At 43.3% G+C, this 17,968-nt stretch overlaps 1 protein-coding gene across 4 annotated transcripts in view; it reads left to right on the forward strand.

Moving 5' to 3' along the window:
• The window catches only part of Cfap61 (cilia and flagella associated protein 61), a 300,869-nt gene that overhangs the window by 26,360 nt on the left and 256,541 nt on the right, over positions 1-17,968 (forward strand). For all 4 annotated transcript variants that reach the window (XM_052722829.1, XM_052722832.1, XM_052722833.1 and 1 more), the window contains exon 7: positions 10,524-10,656. In XM_052722829.1, coding sequence (XP_052578789.1) covers positions 10,524-10,656 — 133 coding nt within the window. The remainder of the gene's footprint in view (positions 1-10,523; positions 10,657-17,968) is intronic.

Below are 17,968 nucleotides of genomic sequence, written 5' to 3' on the forward strand. Positions count from 1 at the left end.
TCCAGGACCCCAAGCAGGGAATGGTGCCACTCACAGTGGGCAGATCTTCCCACTTCAAAAGACAAGATAACCCTCCACAGTTGTGTCCAGAGACTAACCAGCCTGGATCATCCCTCCCAGGTGTGCCCAGACTGCCTTCTCGTGATTCTAGGTCCTGTCAGGTTGACAACACTAACCCTCATGTACAGCACTTGATAGTTCTTATTCAGTCTCGGTTTCTCCCGGTCTCCCTCAGTTTCTCCTTTCTCACCCCTTCCTGTTCTTTTGCTCTCTTAAGACTTAGGATGGGCTATGGCCTTCCACTGATCAGGGCCCACAAATAAACCTCTGGACAACTCAACCCAAGGGTTTGATCATACAGTCTTTGATGGCTAACTGCTCTGTTTGCTCACACCACAGAAAATCCAAGGAACAAATACCAAGAGGGATGTTGTCCCAATGCCAAGAAATGAGGAAGGGGCATTTATGTTAAGATAAGGAGGGCACAGTAGGGAATTCAGGCGCAAAGTGTGACATGAAACAATGTCTTTGCCTGAAGAAGATACAGCAGTGTAACATTTTTAAAGCCTTTTATCCAAAATTGATACATTGGAGTTTTAGAACTTGTGGGTCTAAAATTGCCTGCATCTTGAAACTTGGGTGGACTCTCCTTAAGAATGCTAGAAACACAAAGACATTGCATGGCCTCATGGAATAGGCGTGGCTGCATGCCTCTTAGGCTGCCACTTTACACTTATTTCCCCCATTTGACATCTGTTCCATCAGTAGTTACTTGCACTGATAATTAATGGTGATGAACACAGTTCTTAAGACACTAAACCAGGGAAGGGTTGGGGATGTAATTATCCCCCAGCTATTTAACTAGCAACATATTCAGAACCAAATGAATTAACACCATAATCCCTTCTCCCTTTTCTTTCCTTTAGCCACGTGGAAAACGATGCTGTAATCTGCTCTTCTGCGCAGACACTAATTAACGAAGTTACTCTTCCCTGTCTTTCATTATGTCCGAAACAAAGCATAGCTGTTACTGGACACACCTTTAAAAAAACCACAGTGCGTTTAATTAATCTTCAGTGGAGGATGCGAGATGTTCATGGCTTAGAAGCCATTGGCATGGTCTGGGGTCGGTGAGGGTATCTTTTCCAAGTTCTCATGGATGTAGGGAAGACTAAACCAAGGGAAGGATGATGTACTATTGATAGTGTTGTTACATAAGTCGAGTTCCCCTACATGGCATCCTGCCTATTTGCAGATGACTACAGTTTAATCACGTTGGCTCAATTATTGTTTTTCAAAATAGATGAAAAATTTTTTTTTGTTAGAAGAGAGGAAATCAGGAACTCCATAAATGTTTAAGGACATGGAAATACTAATTGCTCAAATTTGATTGTTATAGCTTAATACTTGTATCAAGTCATCATGCATACCTCACGAATATGTACAATAAAGAATGCATTAATAAAGGATTTAAAACTTTAACCTTTAAAAAAATAAAAAGAAAACTAATATTTAAAACAAGGTCTTTTTAAAAATACCTACCTTTCACAAGGCCAGCCTGGTCCACAAAGTGAGTTCCATGACAGGTGGGGCTGTCACACAGAGAAACCCTGTCTCAAAAAACCCAAACCAGCCAAAACAAAAACAAAAACCTGCCTTTCTGGGTTGGGGATTTAGCTCAGTGGTAGAGTGCTTGCCTAGCAAGCACAAGGCTCTGGGTTTGGTCCTCAAATCTGAAAAACAAAACAAAAACAACCTGCCTTTCATTCTGTGAGGCAGTTATTTTTTAGTATACATAATTCTAAATTTATTTTTACTTATTTATGTGCATGGGTGTTTTGTTTGCATGTGTGTCTATGTATACCACATGCATATCTGGTACCAGAAGAAGGCATTGGATCCCCTGGAGCTGAAGTTACAGTCAGTTGTGAGCAGCAGTGTGAGTGTTTGGAATTAAACCCAGGTCCTCTGAAAGAACAGCCAATGCTTTTAACCACTGAGCCATCTCTCCTGCCCCAGAAATTAATTTTATGAGACATCTGATAGTTTCTTGCTCTTTTCAATTTGACTTCTAAGCAGTTCATAGGAATTATGAAGTTATGAAGATCCTGAAGCATTTAAAAAGGAGATATAGAACAATTACAGCATTTAGCCGGGGACTTTCTTGTCACCAAATTTGGGACATTTGTCACCAAAACCCCCGCCAGACTTGTTTTGTTTGCCAATCCTCTGGGAGCAATGGATTACCATTGCCAAGATGGGCACTTGGATCCAGTCTCAGCAGTATGGATGGTAGGGACTTACATGACCTGGTGAGTGCTTCGAAGTCTTTCTAATGCATAGAAAGCTTGGGTTTAAGAATCCCCTGTAACTTTAAAAGTTACATTTCCCAGAGATCATAAGTTAAATGGCTCTAACTGCTGGTTTTAAAGTTCTAGAAAGGAGCATTTAGAAAGGATAGATTTAATTTTATAAGGAAGACCACTAGAGGGCACAAGAGATCTTGGAAAGAAAAAGGTACTTCATTTTTGACAAGTGGATGAAAAGAAAAATCTAGTTGCCAACAACTCCATGTTGGCCTGTCCTCTGTTGAGACAGTGTTCTTGATAAAAGCATGATTTGACAAAGCAATCTGTGTTCTTTAGAACTAAATTTAATTCTCCATCTTTTTTTTTCAAATACACTACATAAAATGTACTTGTGATATTTAAAGTGACAACTTTTTAGTAGTATATTTTTAAGTCTAATTGGAGAAATGCAGAACCTTTAGCTATGAAGATGATTTGAGGCTAGCGAGGAGTCTGGGTAGTCTTCTGGATGTGCAGGCTGCCTCTGTGCTGTCTCGCTGTGCTGAGATGACTTTCCCACCTGAGGATTTGTACAGTCACTTTGCTAGCAGCACATGATGCACACATCTCTCTGACTCCAGGGAAGCCAGCCAGCCTGTGCTTTTCCCTCTAGGGTGGTGGTCATATAGAGCAGACAGGATGTTGCATCAGTGAGGTGATCTGACAAACTGTGTCACCTAGAGACTTGGCCAAGCTGCCGGGGAGAGTTCTGTGGGATCCGGGGCACCACCGTGTACCTCCTGGCTAAATGACATCTCTCCATCTTCCAGAAAGTCAGTTACAGCCACCACATGGGCCATCCTTAGTTTTGCCATGCCCTAGGTTTAGAAGATACCCAATTCTCCAAGTGAGAATTTTTGAATCTTTGACAGCCTGTGGGTTTTAGGGCTTGAGTTCAACTCCATTTTTGTCTGGCATGGCTTCCAAAGTCTGATGGACATTTGAGTGCCGAAGAGAACAACACATCTTTATGGGTCGGACCTTTTGTTCTTCAAAGAAATTAAAATACTTTATAGTTGACAGCATCGACAAACACATAAAGGAACTCTACTCAGAGAATTGTGTTTCTATTGTCCTTCCTGTGATGGACTTTGTAACCTCAGAGCGGTCACCACTGTGGGGATGCGCTATAGCCTGCAAATGGCAGGATGTGCCTGCTAAGTGTGCCTGCCACCCTTGCGCTGAGATGGCACTGTCGTCTCATCTGACCCCGATAGGCAATGCTCACAGCTTCAGAGAGGGAGGGAGGAAGGGAGAAAGAGAGAGAGAGAGAGGGGAGAGAGAGAGGGGAGAGAGAGAGAGAGCTCTTAGACATTTTACTGCATGGTTGGTTCTCCTTAGCCAGAGGCGTTCTTGCCATGAGGCTGGGCTTTGTCATATGCCATTTGAGACTTGGAGGCTGATGTCATCCGTTAGCATTAGCGCTTAGGGTGATGCAAGATCTTAAATTATCGATTACCCCAAGGAATGCATTTAGTGTGTTGAACAAGTTCCTCTCTATCCATTTTGGAGAAGGGCTTAAGGGACAGTGTTCAGAACTCCAAGGCTTGAATGTTTATTTCTTGTTTTTTCTCAGGAGAATTGTTATTAAGTTCTGATTTTGGACAACTTTGTTAATGGGCTGTGGCAGGTTCATGGCTAGGCTTACGGCTCTGTCTCTTGAGATCTTTATTCCTGATTTCAGTATCTAGAGTACTATTTTTTTTTAGTTTAAAATTATTACTATGTGTTTCTTTATTGTACAAAACATTTATACACATATACATACACAGTCTCTCTCTCTCTCTCTCTCTCTCTCTCTCTCTCTCTCTCTCTCTCTCTCTCTCACACACACACACACACACACACACACACACATTTACATACTCATGAAAATTGGGGGCCTCAATTTTATTAGGTGTTTATAAATATACAGCATATAATAATCAAATCTATGTACATTAACGTAGTTAACATTGCCATCTCAAACTATTTTTTTCTGTTTTATTTTGTTTTGTTTTTGAGACAAGGCCTTACTATATAGCCTTGGCTGGCCTGAAACTCACTATGTAGACCAGGCTGGCTTCAGACTCATAGAGATCTGCCTGCTCCCCACCCAACCCCTTACCCTGTGCTTGGGTTAAAGTTATGTTCCACCATATCCAGCCTTGAACTTTTAAACAATAATGTTTTCATTTATTCTTTGGGAATTTCATATGATCTGTTTTGATCATATTCATCCCCTCCTGCAGCTCCTCCCAAATTGCCCCTCTTATTCCTCAACTTCACGTTCTTTCTCTTTTTAAAAACCCATTTAGCTGGGCAGTGGTGGCGCACACCTTTAATCCCAGCACTCGGGAGGCAGAGGCAGGTGGATCTCTGTGAGTTCGAGGCCAGCCTGGGCTACAGAGCAAGAGCCAGGACAGGCACCAAAGCTACACAGAGAAGTCCTGTCTCAAAAAAACCCAAAATAAATAAATAAATAAATAAATAAATACACAAATACATAAATACATAAATACATAAATACATAAATAAAAACCCATTTAGTCTAGTTGGTGTTGACTGACTACCCTGGGGTTGGGGGGGCCTTCCCTAGTGTTACTCTAGTGAAGAAAACTGTCAGTCCCTCTCCTGGCTGCAGTTAAATGTAGACAGCTCCTGAGCTAAAGGTGGACTTGATGTCTGCTTCCCCTCCTCCGTGCTGGGATGTTTGTCTGGCTTGCAGTTGTGCAGGTCTTATGCATCCTGTCACAATCTTCATGAGTTGATATGGACATCTGCCTTGTGTATGGAAAACTCTGCCCCCTTGAAGTCACCTACCATCTTTGACTTCTATAGTATTTCTGCCCCCTCTTCCACATAGGTCCCTGGGCATCTGGGGGAGGGATATAATATAGACATCCTCTTTGGGGCTGAGCATTCTGATGTCAGTCATTCTCTGTCCATTGACCAGTTGTGCATTTCTGTGTTAATTGCCATCTACTAAGAGACGCTTCTCTGATGAGAGTTGAGCTGTGCACTGACTTCAAGTTCTAGTTTGGACTCTGGGTTCAGACTCCTGGCCTAGAGTAATATTTTGTATTCATTGTATAAATAAAATTGAGTTTGGACTTTCTTATATGAATCCTGTCTTAATCCATTTGTCTTAGGCACTGTCCTGTTGCTGTGAAGAGACATCATGACCATGGCAACTCTTATAAAGGAAAGCATTTAATTGGGGGTGGCTTACAGTTTCAGAGGCTTAGTCCATTATCATCGTAGTGAGGAGCATGGCAGCAGGCATGGCTGGCCTGGTGCTGGAGAGTAGCTGAGAGCTACATTCTGATCTGCAGGCAGATAGAGAGAGCAATGCCGAGCATGGTGTGAGCTTTCTGAAACTTCAAACCTTGCCCCCAGTGACACACTATTCCAACAAGGCCACACCTCCTAATCCCTCTCACGTAGTGCCACTCACTAGTGACTAAGCATGCAAGTATATGAGCCTATGGGGACCATTCTTATTCAAACCACCATACCACTTAGAAATGATTAGAATACTAAATTATTTTTCCAGTTGTGTAAAATAACATCTGTTAATATGTATTGGTAAAACCTTAATTTTTGATAAAAATGCTCAAAAATGGAATCACAGGCTATTTTCTTTTAGAATGTTATTTCTCTGAACAGTGTTACCAAGGATTCTTTTTACAGAAAAAAAAAAGCCTCTTGTGGACAGGAGGTTAAGTGGGAGTTGAATAGAGTTCTAGGCTCTTTTTGCTGAGGGTGTGAGGCCTCACACAGAGAGCAGACTCTTGCTGTGTTCGGGGAGTAGGCTAAAGCACATGTTTGTGCTACCTCACTGCGTGTTCCCAGCATTCACGCCCCACTCCTTTTGGAAATGAGAACACTAAGTCTTGTTGGTGAAGTACCTTTGCAGGCTTCTCAGTAGGGAGTGGCAGAAGGCTACGTAGAGGGTTATGGAGTAGCCAGTGTTGTACTGTTTCCAGATTTCCAGAGGCACCCCTTGGGATGGATTAGTAGTAGCACTTCCCCTCGGAGCTGTCAGCAGGCGGAGTGGGGGGGGGGAGTTGGGAAGGACTTGGTCCTTATTGCCTGTCATGGCTGCACCACAATTCAGAGCTGTTTCAGAACTTCTGTGTCCCCCAAAACCTATTACTTGGTTATTAAGATGCCACATGTTGCTCAAAATAAATCAATACTATAAACAGACACTGTATATCCAGTGATGGTCTCAATGTTGAGTTTTTTTGGAAGAGAGGCTGGAAGGAAGTGTTAATGGAGGGCAGATGGTGGAGGTAGCCTTGAAAGATGCTGGAATTAGGAATAGACAATTGGATTGGAGTGCTGAGTAGAAACAGAGGCAAGACGCATTTTATGAACAATATATATATACACACACATATATATACATACATATTTATATATCAGTATCAGCTCACACATGGTTGGGATAAGGTTGACATGAGGAGGCAAGGGCCCTTGTACCCATCCAGGAACAGCAGAGAGCTCACAAATGTTTTCAGGTAAATGATTGAGTTGAGGAAGGCAGAGCTGTAAGATTACTGATGGTGGATGGAACAGCTTTGGTTGTACCTGCCAATGGGATCTCAGGGTGGTGATTCAGCCTTCTGGAATAAAAAAACCCTCTGCTCTGCCAGGTGATTATGGATGTTCTCCGGTACTTACTGGTTCTTCCCACTTAAGTAATAATTGTAGTCTGATTTATGATTACACATGTATTGTGACATGGCATAGTAGATGTAGTTCAGAGATAGAATATTTCATCTTTGGCAGTCACAAGTGGCAGATACAGGGTCCAGACCAAGGTGGCCTGGCTTTTCAGCTCAGGTTTTGGACACTATGCTGTATTTTCTTTTTTCTTCTAGTCTTTTCAAAAGAACACCTAACAAGCCTTTGATGGATTTATGGTGGAACTTCACTACACCTGGGCACAGATGACCACTGATAATTCTTAAAGTGATCGTATACACACGGAAGTACGTGGGCAAGTGTCAAGGGCAGCATCTGAAGTGCAGTCATATTTTAAACACGCAGTTTGGTGTTTGCTTTTGGCTCCTTGTTTGAGCCTCACACCCGGGAATCCCTGATGCCCTGACATGAGGGAATGAGCTTGCCAGTGGTGATGGCATCAGACTCAGGGTGATAGTAACAATCAAGATTCTGGTTGTTTAGGTAGGAACTCCTGCCTTCTATCCTTTCAGAGTGCTGACAGTTAACGACTTGGGTAACAATGTGGTGGGTGACCTGTGCTGTGTAACATGAATCTTAAATGGTCGTATTAATAAAAAACAAACCCGGGAGCCAGGTATTGGGGTCAAATCTGAAAGATCAGAGAGACAGAACAAGCCACAGCTAACCTCACCTCGCCAACTTCTCAGCTGATCCTGTTTCCTTAAACTGGAAGCCTCTGAGTCCTTACCCAAAAGGATCTCAGCTGAACTGCTGCTCAAAAGCCTAAAAGCTTAAAAAGGCTAACAAGACCTCAAGTTTCTGGTCCTCACGCCTTATATACCTTTCTGCTTCCTGCCATCACTTCCTGGGATTAAAGGCGTGTGGCTTTCCCAAGCAAGACATGTGATCCCAAGTTCTGGGATTAAAGGTGTATGTGTCACCATGCCTGGCTTCTATGTCTGTCTAGTGGCTGTTCTGTTCTCTGACCCCAGATAAGTTTATTAGGGTGCACAATATATTGGGGGACACGATATCACCATGGTGCCACCTTTCCCCTCCTCAGTATCTCCTATTGCACAGGAAGGGGAGGGAAGTTTAAGGAATCAAGGGTACTGTGGACAAGTTTAGAGAAATGCATAGCAAGGTTATGGGTTCTTTATTATTGTGCTTCTCTGAGCCTTCAATCTGTAATTGTGACACTCCAGGAGAGGGCCCTGAACAGGTTCTTTTCTCACTATTTTGTTTTGCACTGAGCTCCATCCTGTCCCCAGTGGTACTGCAGTTCTTCCTGGGAGCCTGGAAGTCACATTGATCAAGGTCCATCTTCTAGATATTATGTATGTCTTTCCCTTTGGTGTTTGGCTAGCTCTCTTCTTAGCTCTGAGATCTGAGTTGGTGTCTGTTTTGCTTCCTTTTGTTTTTTTGAGGCAGGGTCTCACTGTGTATCCCTGGCTGGCCTGGAACTCACTATATATACCATGCTGGGCTTGAACTCTTAGAGATCAGCTTGCCTTTTCCTCTGAGTCCTGAGTGCTGAGATTAAAGGTGTGCACCACCAAACTCAGCTGGTGTTTTGCTTTGAGAGAGTATTGCATTGTAGCCCAGGCTGGCTCCAAACCCTTGATCTTTCCTTCTCAGTCACCTAAGTGCTGTGCCTCCTTGCCAGGCAGCTCTGATCTTTTTTTTTAAAAAAAACTGTTTATTATGGTTCTGGGGATGATCTCAGGGATTTGTGCATGCCAGGCAAGTGATGCACCCATATCTCCAAGTCCAGCTCTGAGGTTTTATAGAGACCTGTCTTCGTTTTTTAAATATATTAGTTTTATCAAGGTACTTGGAGTTTTTTTGTTTATATATATATATGTACATATACAGGTATATATATATGTGTGTATTACATACATACACACATACATGCATATACACACATATCACAAACGGCTCTTGGATTCCATTCCTTTCTTCTTTTCAGTATACTTTTGAAAACATTTAGTGGTTTTTTTTTTTACCTCTAATATTGCGTTCCTGATACTAAAAAAAATTCCAAATTAACATTATTTTTCCCCAGTATGTTTGGTATAACTATTGACCTTTATTCTCTCTATCCCTTTCACTCATTATTTCTATCATCTTCACCACCCCATTTTATCTTCTAGTATGTTCTCTTTGAGGCTAATACTAGCCCTGACATTATTCCAGCCGCGGTTGAGCCTATGTCCCTAGAGGCAAAAGTTTCATCCTGGTAGCCGGTGGAGATTTCCTCTAGACTCCAAAAGATCATTTAGTTGACAACATTTAATTTGGGGAAGTCATCTGTGACAGACTGGGGGTTGTTCAGCGGGGTTGGGAGGAGTTGTGACCCATCTAGTTGGATGATGACCTTTGGTCACGGAGCCAAGGACAGTTCTCTCAACTGTCTTTGCATCCTGCTACGGGATTTCAAAAAGAGTGCCATAACGAATGCCGTTTTGAAGGGCACTGTGAGCTTCAGGTCTGGTGAAGGCAAGGCCTTTGTCAAGAGGCCTGAGCTTGTCTCGAGGCTCTGCTGCAGCTCTGCATCGCAGGCAAGCCATCTTGTAATCCCTGGGAGCACGCGAACAGTGCAAAGGGTACTGCCTGCCTGCCTCCCGGGACTGCTGTGAGAAGCACAGCAGCTGAGAAGATGGAAAAGCCTTGAGCCTTCTACACGTATGGATCCCCAAGGAGATGGGGCTATTAGATGGACTATTTTTGTAGTATCAGGAACACAGTATTAGAAGTTCTTCGACAGGTAAAATACAACACTGAATGTTCTCGAAAGTATACTGAAATGAAAGGAATGGAATCCAAGAGCCATCATCAGCATGCGGTAGTAAACCTAGTTCCTGCTTCCTCGAATAGGTGTCAGGAACATTGTAAAGTGTCCCGAGAATGGGAGTCAAGAGGACTGTCCCCAGAATGTTGAACAGGGCTTCATTAGCTTCATAGCGCTTCTCCCTCCATAGCAAGTGCTCAGAATAGAGACACATAAGGGTTAGTCGGGACAACAAGGTGGTTCTGCAGTTTAAGGCACATGCACGCACACACACACACACACACACACACACACACACATACTGTTTAAAAAATTAAAAAGGAGGAAAGGGATTGTGGGATAATGTCATACGTAGAAGTGCTGATCTTTAGAACACATTTGGAAAGTACTGTCCTCAACTGTCCTTTGGTTCCTGACCAGTGCTGCCATACCTCCCATTCTCCAGCAGTGCTGACCCTCTGCCCACGTGACCCACCTCCCTCCCCTGCTCATCATTGTCATTTTTCATCTCAAGAGCCGTGGTGTCATTGGGAACATTTGAAGTTATTGAAGTGTATCACAGTTTTGCTTATGACGGTATCAATCCATTTCACAAGTGTGTTGCTGCATCCTTGACACTTAGAGCAGGGACGGAACACAGTAGGTGCTCTGGTGAAGGAAAGCAATGGATGGAACAAACGCTAAACTAAAGGTTGTCTGTTCCACAGGGTAGAAGACCATGACGATCTCATGCCAATATTTATGCACTATGACAACACTCTGAGAGAAATCTATGGTGAATACTTCCTGGCTGAACTAATAGAGGCCCAAGATGAAGAGAATCATGCTGTGGTGTGTGAGGTTGGTGACTGATCCTCCCAGGGACCATGCTGCTCCTGGCTTGCTGAGCACCCCTGGAGCTGACGTGCCCTTCCCTCCTGCATACCCTTCTAGGCGATGCCAGGCCAGCTTCTGTACCCTTCCCAGAGTTACCCCTTTGTGAGGGCATCTGAGGTGATGAGACTGCTCAGTCTTTAGAAATAGGGACCAGAGAGTGGGAGAAAGGATGAGATGATCCCACAGGGGTGAATATAGGAGATTTCTGAATACCCCATGATGTTCTGCTGCCAGGAAAAGTGATTTTATTTTACTTTTTTGAAATTGTTTTGATACAATTTTTTTACACTTATAGAAAACTTAGAGGTACAAATTCCTTAGATATCAGAATTTTTCCTTATTTATTTTATTCTCTTGATTGCGATCTCTATGTATGTATGTATGTATGTATGTATGTATGTATCTATCTATCTATCTATCTATCTATCTATCTATCTATCTATCTATCATCTCTCTCTCTCCTTCTCTTTCTGTCTCCATCCATCCACCTGTCTATAGATTTATCTGGAATCATGTGAAAGTAAGTTGCAGGTATAATGCCCCACTTACGTTCATTTCCTAAAAACTAGAATATTTCCCCCACGTATCTTGTAACTACAGTATGATGATCAAAGTCTTGCAATCCCACTTTCCCATATGTAGACCTTAATTAGATTTTATTGATAGTCACAACAGTGTCCTTTATGGAAAAGGAAGTGCAGGTCATTTGTTATATTTAGTGTCCTGTCTCTTCAGTCTTTTAAAATTAGAAATAGCTCCCTAACCCTTCATTATTTTTTTTTCAAAAGCAATGTTTTCAACCAATACAGGCCAGTTATTTTGTAGAGTGTCTCTCAATTTGTACTTGTTCAATGTTCTCTCATGATTTGATCCATGTTATATATGATTAAATTTAGTTGAATTAGTGGGAAGTGTAAAAATTAGGAACATGTATATGACAATTGGAGTTTCTAGCTTTTCTAAGTAAATGAGAGTAGTCCTGGTATTTGGGGACAAAAAGAGAGAGCCCATGTCTTTTGGTTTGACACTGGGAAACCTCAAAGACTACATTTTTCAAGAGACAGAAGAGGGTGGTGATAAACCGGCTAACCTTAATGTGATCAGCCCAACTGGAGGCCCCAGGTAGCTGATGTCAGCACCCCTGTGACCCCCTCCTCATTCTCTACTCACCTGTGGAGACATTTATCAAGGGCATACCTCCCTTACCTGCACCCTTCGGCTACCTGCCCACCACGGGAAAGCCCTCCCTGATCTGCCTGGTGGGATTCAGGTGGCTGGGACTAACTGCACAGAGGGATGTACTTGGTGTCGAATCTGCCCAAACATGTCTGCCTGAAACATAGCAGAACCCCTTCTGATTTGTGCCACTGCACGTGAAGCTTCGGGCTTCTTAAGAGTTGAAACTGCTGGAGTAGGATACTCATGGGGTCTGCTTGGTGGTAGGGAGAAACTGACTGTAATTGGGGCTTTGATATATTAGAGACTATGTTGGTTTGGTTTTTGTCAACTGGACATAAACTGGAGTCACTTGGGAGGAAGGAACCAATTGAGAAGTTGCATCCATCGGATTGGCCCGTGGACGTGTCTGTTGGGGCATTTTCTTGATTGGTGATTGATGTGAGAAGGCCCAGCCCACTGTGGTGGGACCACCCCTCAACAGGTGGTCCTGGGTTCTCTAAAAAGCAAGGTGAGGAGGACACACCAGTAAGCATCATTTCTCCATGGTCTCTGCTTCCGTTCCTGCCTCAGCTTCACTCCATGATGGACTGTAACCTGTCAATCATTTCTTCCCTTTCCTCCCCAAGTAGCTTTTGGTCACTGGGTTTTTTTTTTTGTTTGTTTGTTTTTTCGAGACAGGGTTTCTCTGTGTAGCTTTGCGCCTTTCCTGGTACTCGCTTTGGAGACCAGGCTGGCCTCGAACTGTTTTATCCCAGCAACAGAGAATAAACTGAGGATGGAGGCTATAGGGAGTGTATGATGACAGGATCGGGCCACAGGAGTGGGGTCATCTCATACATGCACATGGCAATCTGAGGAAAGTGTCTGGAAGCGATGGTCTTTACACTTGAGCTGGCTGGGGAGTCCTTCTTGGGCTGAGAAAGCCCAGGGGATTGGGCCTTACGCAGGCATTTCTGACCTAGTAGTTCTGGCAGGGGGAGGGAGGTGGGAGTGGGAGCTGGGGGGAGGGTGACATTGTTGCTCAAGGGGCTTGCATTTTATATTAAGAAACTGGAAAACCTTCCCCTTGGTCCCAGTGTGGTGTCACCTACATCTAGAGCAGGTCTTGTGTCAACTGTAACTGCACAGCTCAACTTCCCTAGTGAGAGCTGGTTTGCCAGGGAGGAGAAATGATGGGGAAGAGCCTGAATGGATTTCAGGGCGTGTCCTCTGCATATGATAGAACCAACATGGGCTGGTGAGATGGCATGGAGGGTAAGGCTACTTGCCCAGTAAGTCTAGTGACTGAGTTTCATCCTGGGTGTCTATTGAAAAGGGAAGGAGAGAACCAGCTCCACACAGCTGTTCTTTGACCTCTGCATGTGTATCTTGGCAAATGTGTCCCAATACACATACACACGCGCACACACACACACACACACACACACACACACACACACACACACACGTACACACCCACCCATGCACATACACACATTATAGTAAATAAAAAATTTAAAACCTCTTTAAAAATAACAATTAACAAACATGATTTGAATAGAGCCCTTGGATCCCCACCCATCCCGTTCATTAACAGAATCATGATCATGTTTTTCCTTGCAAATGGATATTTGACTTTCATTTTAAAAAGAGATTTCTATGCCAGATGATTGAAAAACACTAAAAGACTGGAATTTGCAGTTTTGTTTCTGGGGTGATATTTTTAGGGATTCATTCTTTATACACTTATTTCTCATTTGCTGAAACTGTGAGTCCTCTTAAAGAATATTTTCTTGAAACTTGAAAGCAAACATTCTCTGTAAATAAGATGAACAGTTTGAGGCTTGCTTCCACATTGGGTCTCACAGATTTGGTGACTATGAGACTCTTCTGGAAGACATTCAGACTCTGTGCCAACTTCATGTCAGCATCACAATTCTTACAATAATAAATAAAGAGTTACATGCTTCAAAATAGATGTGGGCGCAGGATTTGATTGACACTCCCCCCCCACCCCACCCCCAAAGTATACAGAAATTATCAGTGGCTCACAAAAAGAAGTCATTGGTATTATAAGATGTCAGCTTCATCAGTCATTTGGGAAATGTAAGCCAGCTGTGTGGGTGCACATCTGGAATCCTTGTACTCAGAAGACTGAGGCAGGAGGATCCCAAGTACAAAACCAATCTAGGCTACTCTATTTCAAAAACAAAACAGAACAAGAAAAGCTGCAGTGAGATTATTTTATTCCTAATAGGATGGTGGTAGCCATAGCAACATTGATAATAATAATGATGATGATGATGATGATGATGATGATAATAATAAATAGAATAGTAATGAAAGTTTTGGTTTGGGAATCAAGGACATACTGAGGTGGATTGTCCTCTGTAATGAGATTTATTAGAAGGATTATTAATGTCATAAACAGAGACTGATAGCAGCATGGTGGGGGCTCTAAGGAGGGTTCCAGTCCATGGTAGAGTTGGAGGATCCCTTCTTTTAGATTTCTGAGTGGGGAGGAGTTGAAAGGGCATTGGGAAGTTTCTTTTACCTGAATTTGGCCATTTTGCTGGAGTAGCCGGGGCGTGTTTAAAGCTCCCCACGGAGTTTTGGTGTGTGGTCTGGTTAATGGCTCTCTTCACCCGCTCAGTAGTGAATACTCTGGTGAAGGGTGGAATGAATTGAGACAAATATGGATATGCATTTCTGAAGATGGGAGCTGGCCCTACAAAATAGAATATGAGAAATTACACTGAAAAGATTCTAATTTATTTATTTGTTTAGGTTTAGATTTTTGACCTGTCCCTCAAAGACTTGCTTTCACATGTTCTCAGTCAGCCTTCAGCTCCAGGCTAATGAGAAAGGGAAGGCTCAGCAAGCATTTGGGCCTAAGCAGCACCATTTTGAAAAATGGGGCTTTTCCACAACCACTGAAAACTACAGGTAACACCTCATGCAGAGCCTGAATGAGGACTTCTGATCTTCCGGCCCAGTCTGTGTCCTATTTAATGCAGCCTTTGTCTGTAGGAGTCTTTTAGTTTTCTGGTTTTATTTGGGTGGTAGTGCCACCCCTAATCCCTTGAGGAAGTGACCTACCGCAGCTGCGGGGATCTCTGCCTTGTTCTTTTTCTTGGTCCATTCCTTTCACTTTCCATGTGAACATCGAGGCAAAGAAAGCCAGAGGTTGGAAATGGCAGTGCCCACCCTGTGGGGTTGGTGTCCCCCGGAGGTGAAGGGGTCTAGCCCAATCTCCTCCAAAGACTGTGCTACCTCAGCAATCAGAAGATCTTAATCAAGGGCAAGGGTAGAGGCAGGGTCTGGGAACAGGAAACCAGGAAGATCACTGTGAGCAGTGCCACATCTTGTGTCTGAAGCTTTTCTGGGTTCAAGCTAAATACTGGTCCTACCCTCCCACCACCACCTCCCACCTGTCATCCTGGACATGTCCCTACTCTGGGTAGAGGTATGTTGGAGCCAATCTAGTCTAGCTTGAGAGAGCTAGTTGTTCAATTCCCAGGAACTTTGTAAGCTATTTGCTGAACATAGCCATCATTAAAACTTGTATAGGCTGAGGATGTAGCTCAGTGGGTAGAGTTCCTGCCATATAAACCCAGGTGGCACACACCTATAATCCTAGCACTTGGAAGGCAAAGACAGCAGGATCAAAAGTTCAAGGTCATCCACAGCTAAATAGCCAGTTCAAGGCCAGTCTAGACTACATAATGACCTTGTCTTCAAAAAACAAAAAAGGCCACTTGTATACACTTACAGTGTAAGAAAGTATAGTAAATAATGTTTAAAGGGTGTAATTGATTTCTTTTAGTATTAAGTAGCTCTTGGGGATTTTGTCTGTGGTCTTATCCAGTGGACATAGTATTTAATAGCATGCCATCATATATCTCTTCCCTACTTCTTGACTTCATATTTGGATGATATCAGTTGGTGACTTGAAACTACCATGATGACAGTATTTTACCATCGGCAAGCACTAAACATCTGGGCATTTCTTCCCAACACTGAATCTGCATTCGCCAACATCTCATGCATGGGGCAGCCACCTGTGACCGGAGGTAACAGGACAAAGCGCATCAAGTGTGCCTCTTTCCAGCCCAGTGCAGGACGGCTTCAGGTTATGCATGTAGGGCATTTGAGAGCTTGGCTTGAGTTAGGAGAAAAGCCATTGACTTGTTAAAGAATCGTTGGCTTCCTTTGTCCTGTTTGCTACTTTGGAGGAGTTTTGAGCTGTGACTTTGCTGCAGGTTCCTTGTCATAACTGTACCTTGACATCTGGTGTTTACTCCAAGCTGCGATTTCAAGGAAGGGCAGTTGGAGGCCAAGGCGGCTCCTAGAGACAGATGGGCAGAGCGTCTGTTTTGGCATCGTCCAGGACACGGGCAGCAGTGGTCCGAGAAAGCACCACTGACCTGCAGGCGGGAGAGAGCCTGCCAGGTTAGCCGTGCACTTGGCATCAAGAGAAGGGGATCAAAGCCAGTAACGGTCACAGCGAGGACAAAAGCCTTCATTATGAAATACTGTCACCCAAAAGGGATGCCTGACAGTGGGGCTTTGGGGTGGAGCTATGCATGTTAAAGCCCACATGTGTCTGTGAGTTAGACCTGTTTGGGAAGACAAGGCATGCTTACAGATGGTTTTCCAGTGACCTAAACCTTATCCGTGTCATCATGTAGACTCTCACAGGATGGACAAGGAGAGCAAAACCTCCAGTGTTGTCTGCCAGTGTGAGAAGACTTTACGGCAGGAAACATCTCTGTCTGCTGAACAATAACAGCAGCCAATGCCTTTGCACTGTACAAGTGACATGCACACCAACATACCCATGGCTAGTTCTACAAATTGATGTTTCAGAACAGCATATCTCAAGGCAGTCATTTGAAAGAAACCCAAAGAACAGAGCAGACATGTCCACCATCCGTCCTTGCTCTGCTGCTGTCTCTGATTGTGGGCTTTTGTAAGTTGTTACAATCCTAGCCGAGTGATGGAAATATAACAGGTTGTGGAATTGGAGAATGCTAAATCTTTGTTCCTAATGGCAAAACATGTTTTTCTCATTTTCATCAGAATGTGTGATCCATGCCATTTGAAATCAAATCCCAAACACAATGAGCCATTAGTGTAATAGCTCATTACTAACAGCGGTCTTATAAATAATACATTCTTATCATGCACATGCAGCTCGCCATGAAGCCAGCAAAAGGTATTTCAGGCCATGGAAGTTTCGCTGCGCCAGCACGGCTGTAGATTAGAAGGACATCTCCATGTGAACCAAGATGGATGCCAATTTTCCCTGCCGGGAGTGAGGCTGGCCGTCTCTTTCTGCACATATGGTAGATGGATTGGTTAATCAGCGTCTGCTGAGTCTTGGGCCTGAAATTATAGAGAAGCCAGACAACTGCAGCTACACAGCCTTTGTTCGGGAGCGCAAACAAGACAAACAATTACTTGTTATTTGGGAAAAAAATTAAAATGTTTATTTTGGACTTTCATTAAAGTGTCAATGGCTTTATAAAACAGCTGTGTAAATCAGCCTTTTATAGCAAGTATCATTTGGGGAGGGGTCCTGTGAAGAAAGGAATATGCAAGGAAAATTCATTCTAAAAAAGACTCCTTAAAAATAAAGGGCATCTCACATTTGCTTTTCAAGCACACAAAGCTATCAGAGAAATAGTTTGCTGTCTGTCTTTTCCTGTATCAGCAAACATCCTTGCCACTTGCCTCTCTGTTGTAGGATGATGAAGCATCGTCCATTTGTGTGGAGATACTCCTTCTTGGGAAAGGGTGCTGCACAGTACTAGTGAGTCCACTTCCTGAATAGAATGACTGTGTTACTCAGTCACTCACTCAGCTTCCTGGGAGTCTGTGTTTCCCATCAAAAAAATGAAAAAAAAAATCAAGATTAAAATCATGGCCACCATTTCAAGAGCTTCAGTACCCATTGTCTTCGTGTGCGGAAGGTTGGTTGTTTGTAGACTGGTCCAGACTTCACTGAGCTGTTTCCCTCCAAACAACCTTTCTTCACTTCTCCTTCTCCACAACCAATCAAGTAATAAATAAGTGCATTCAAGAGATATAGAAGAGTTTCTCCCTATTAAGGAGC

This window comes from Peromyscus californicus, unplaced genomic scaffold (assembly GCF_007827085.1).
Source record: "Peromyscus californicus insignis strain IS unplaced genomic scaffold, ASM782708v3 Scaffold_7__1_contigs__length_154581171, whole genome shotgun sequence".
Lineage (NCBI taxonomy): Eukaryota > Metazoa > Chordata > Mammalia > Rodentia > Cricetidae > Peromyscus > Peromyscus californicus.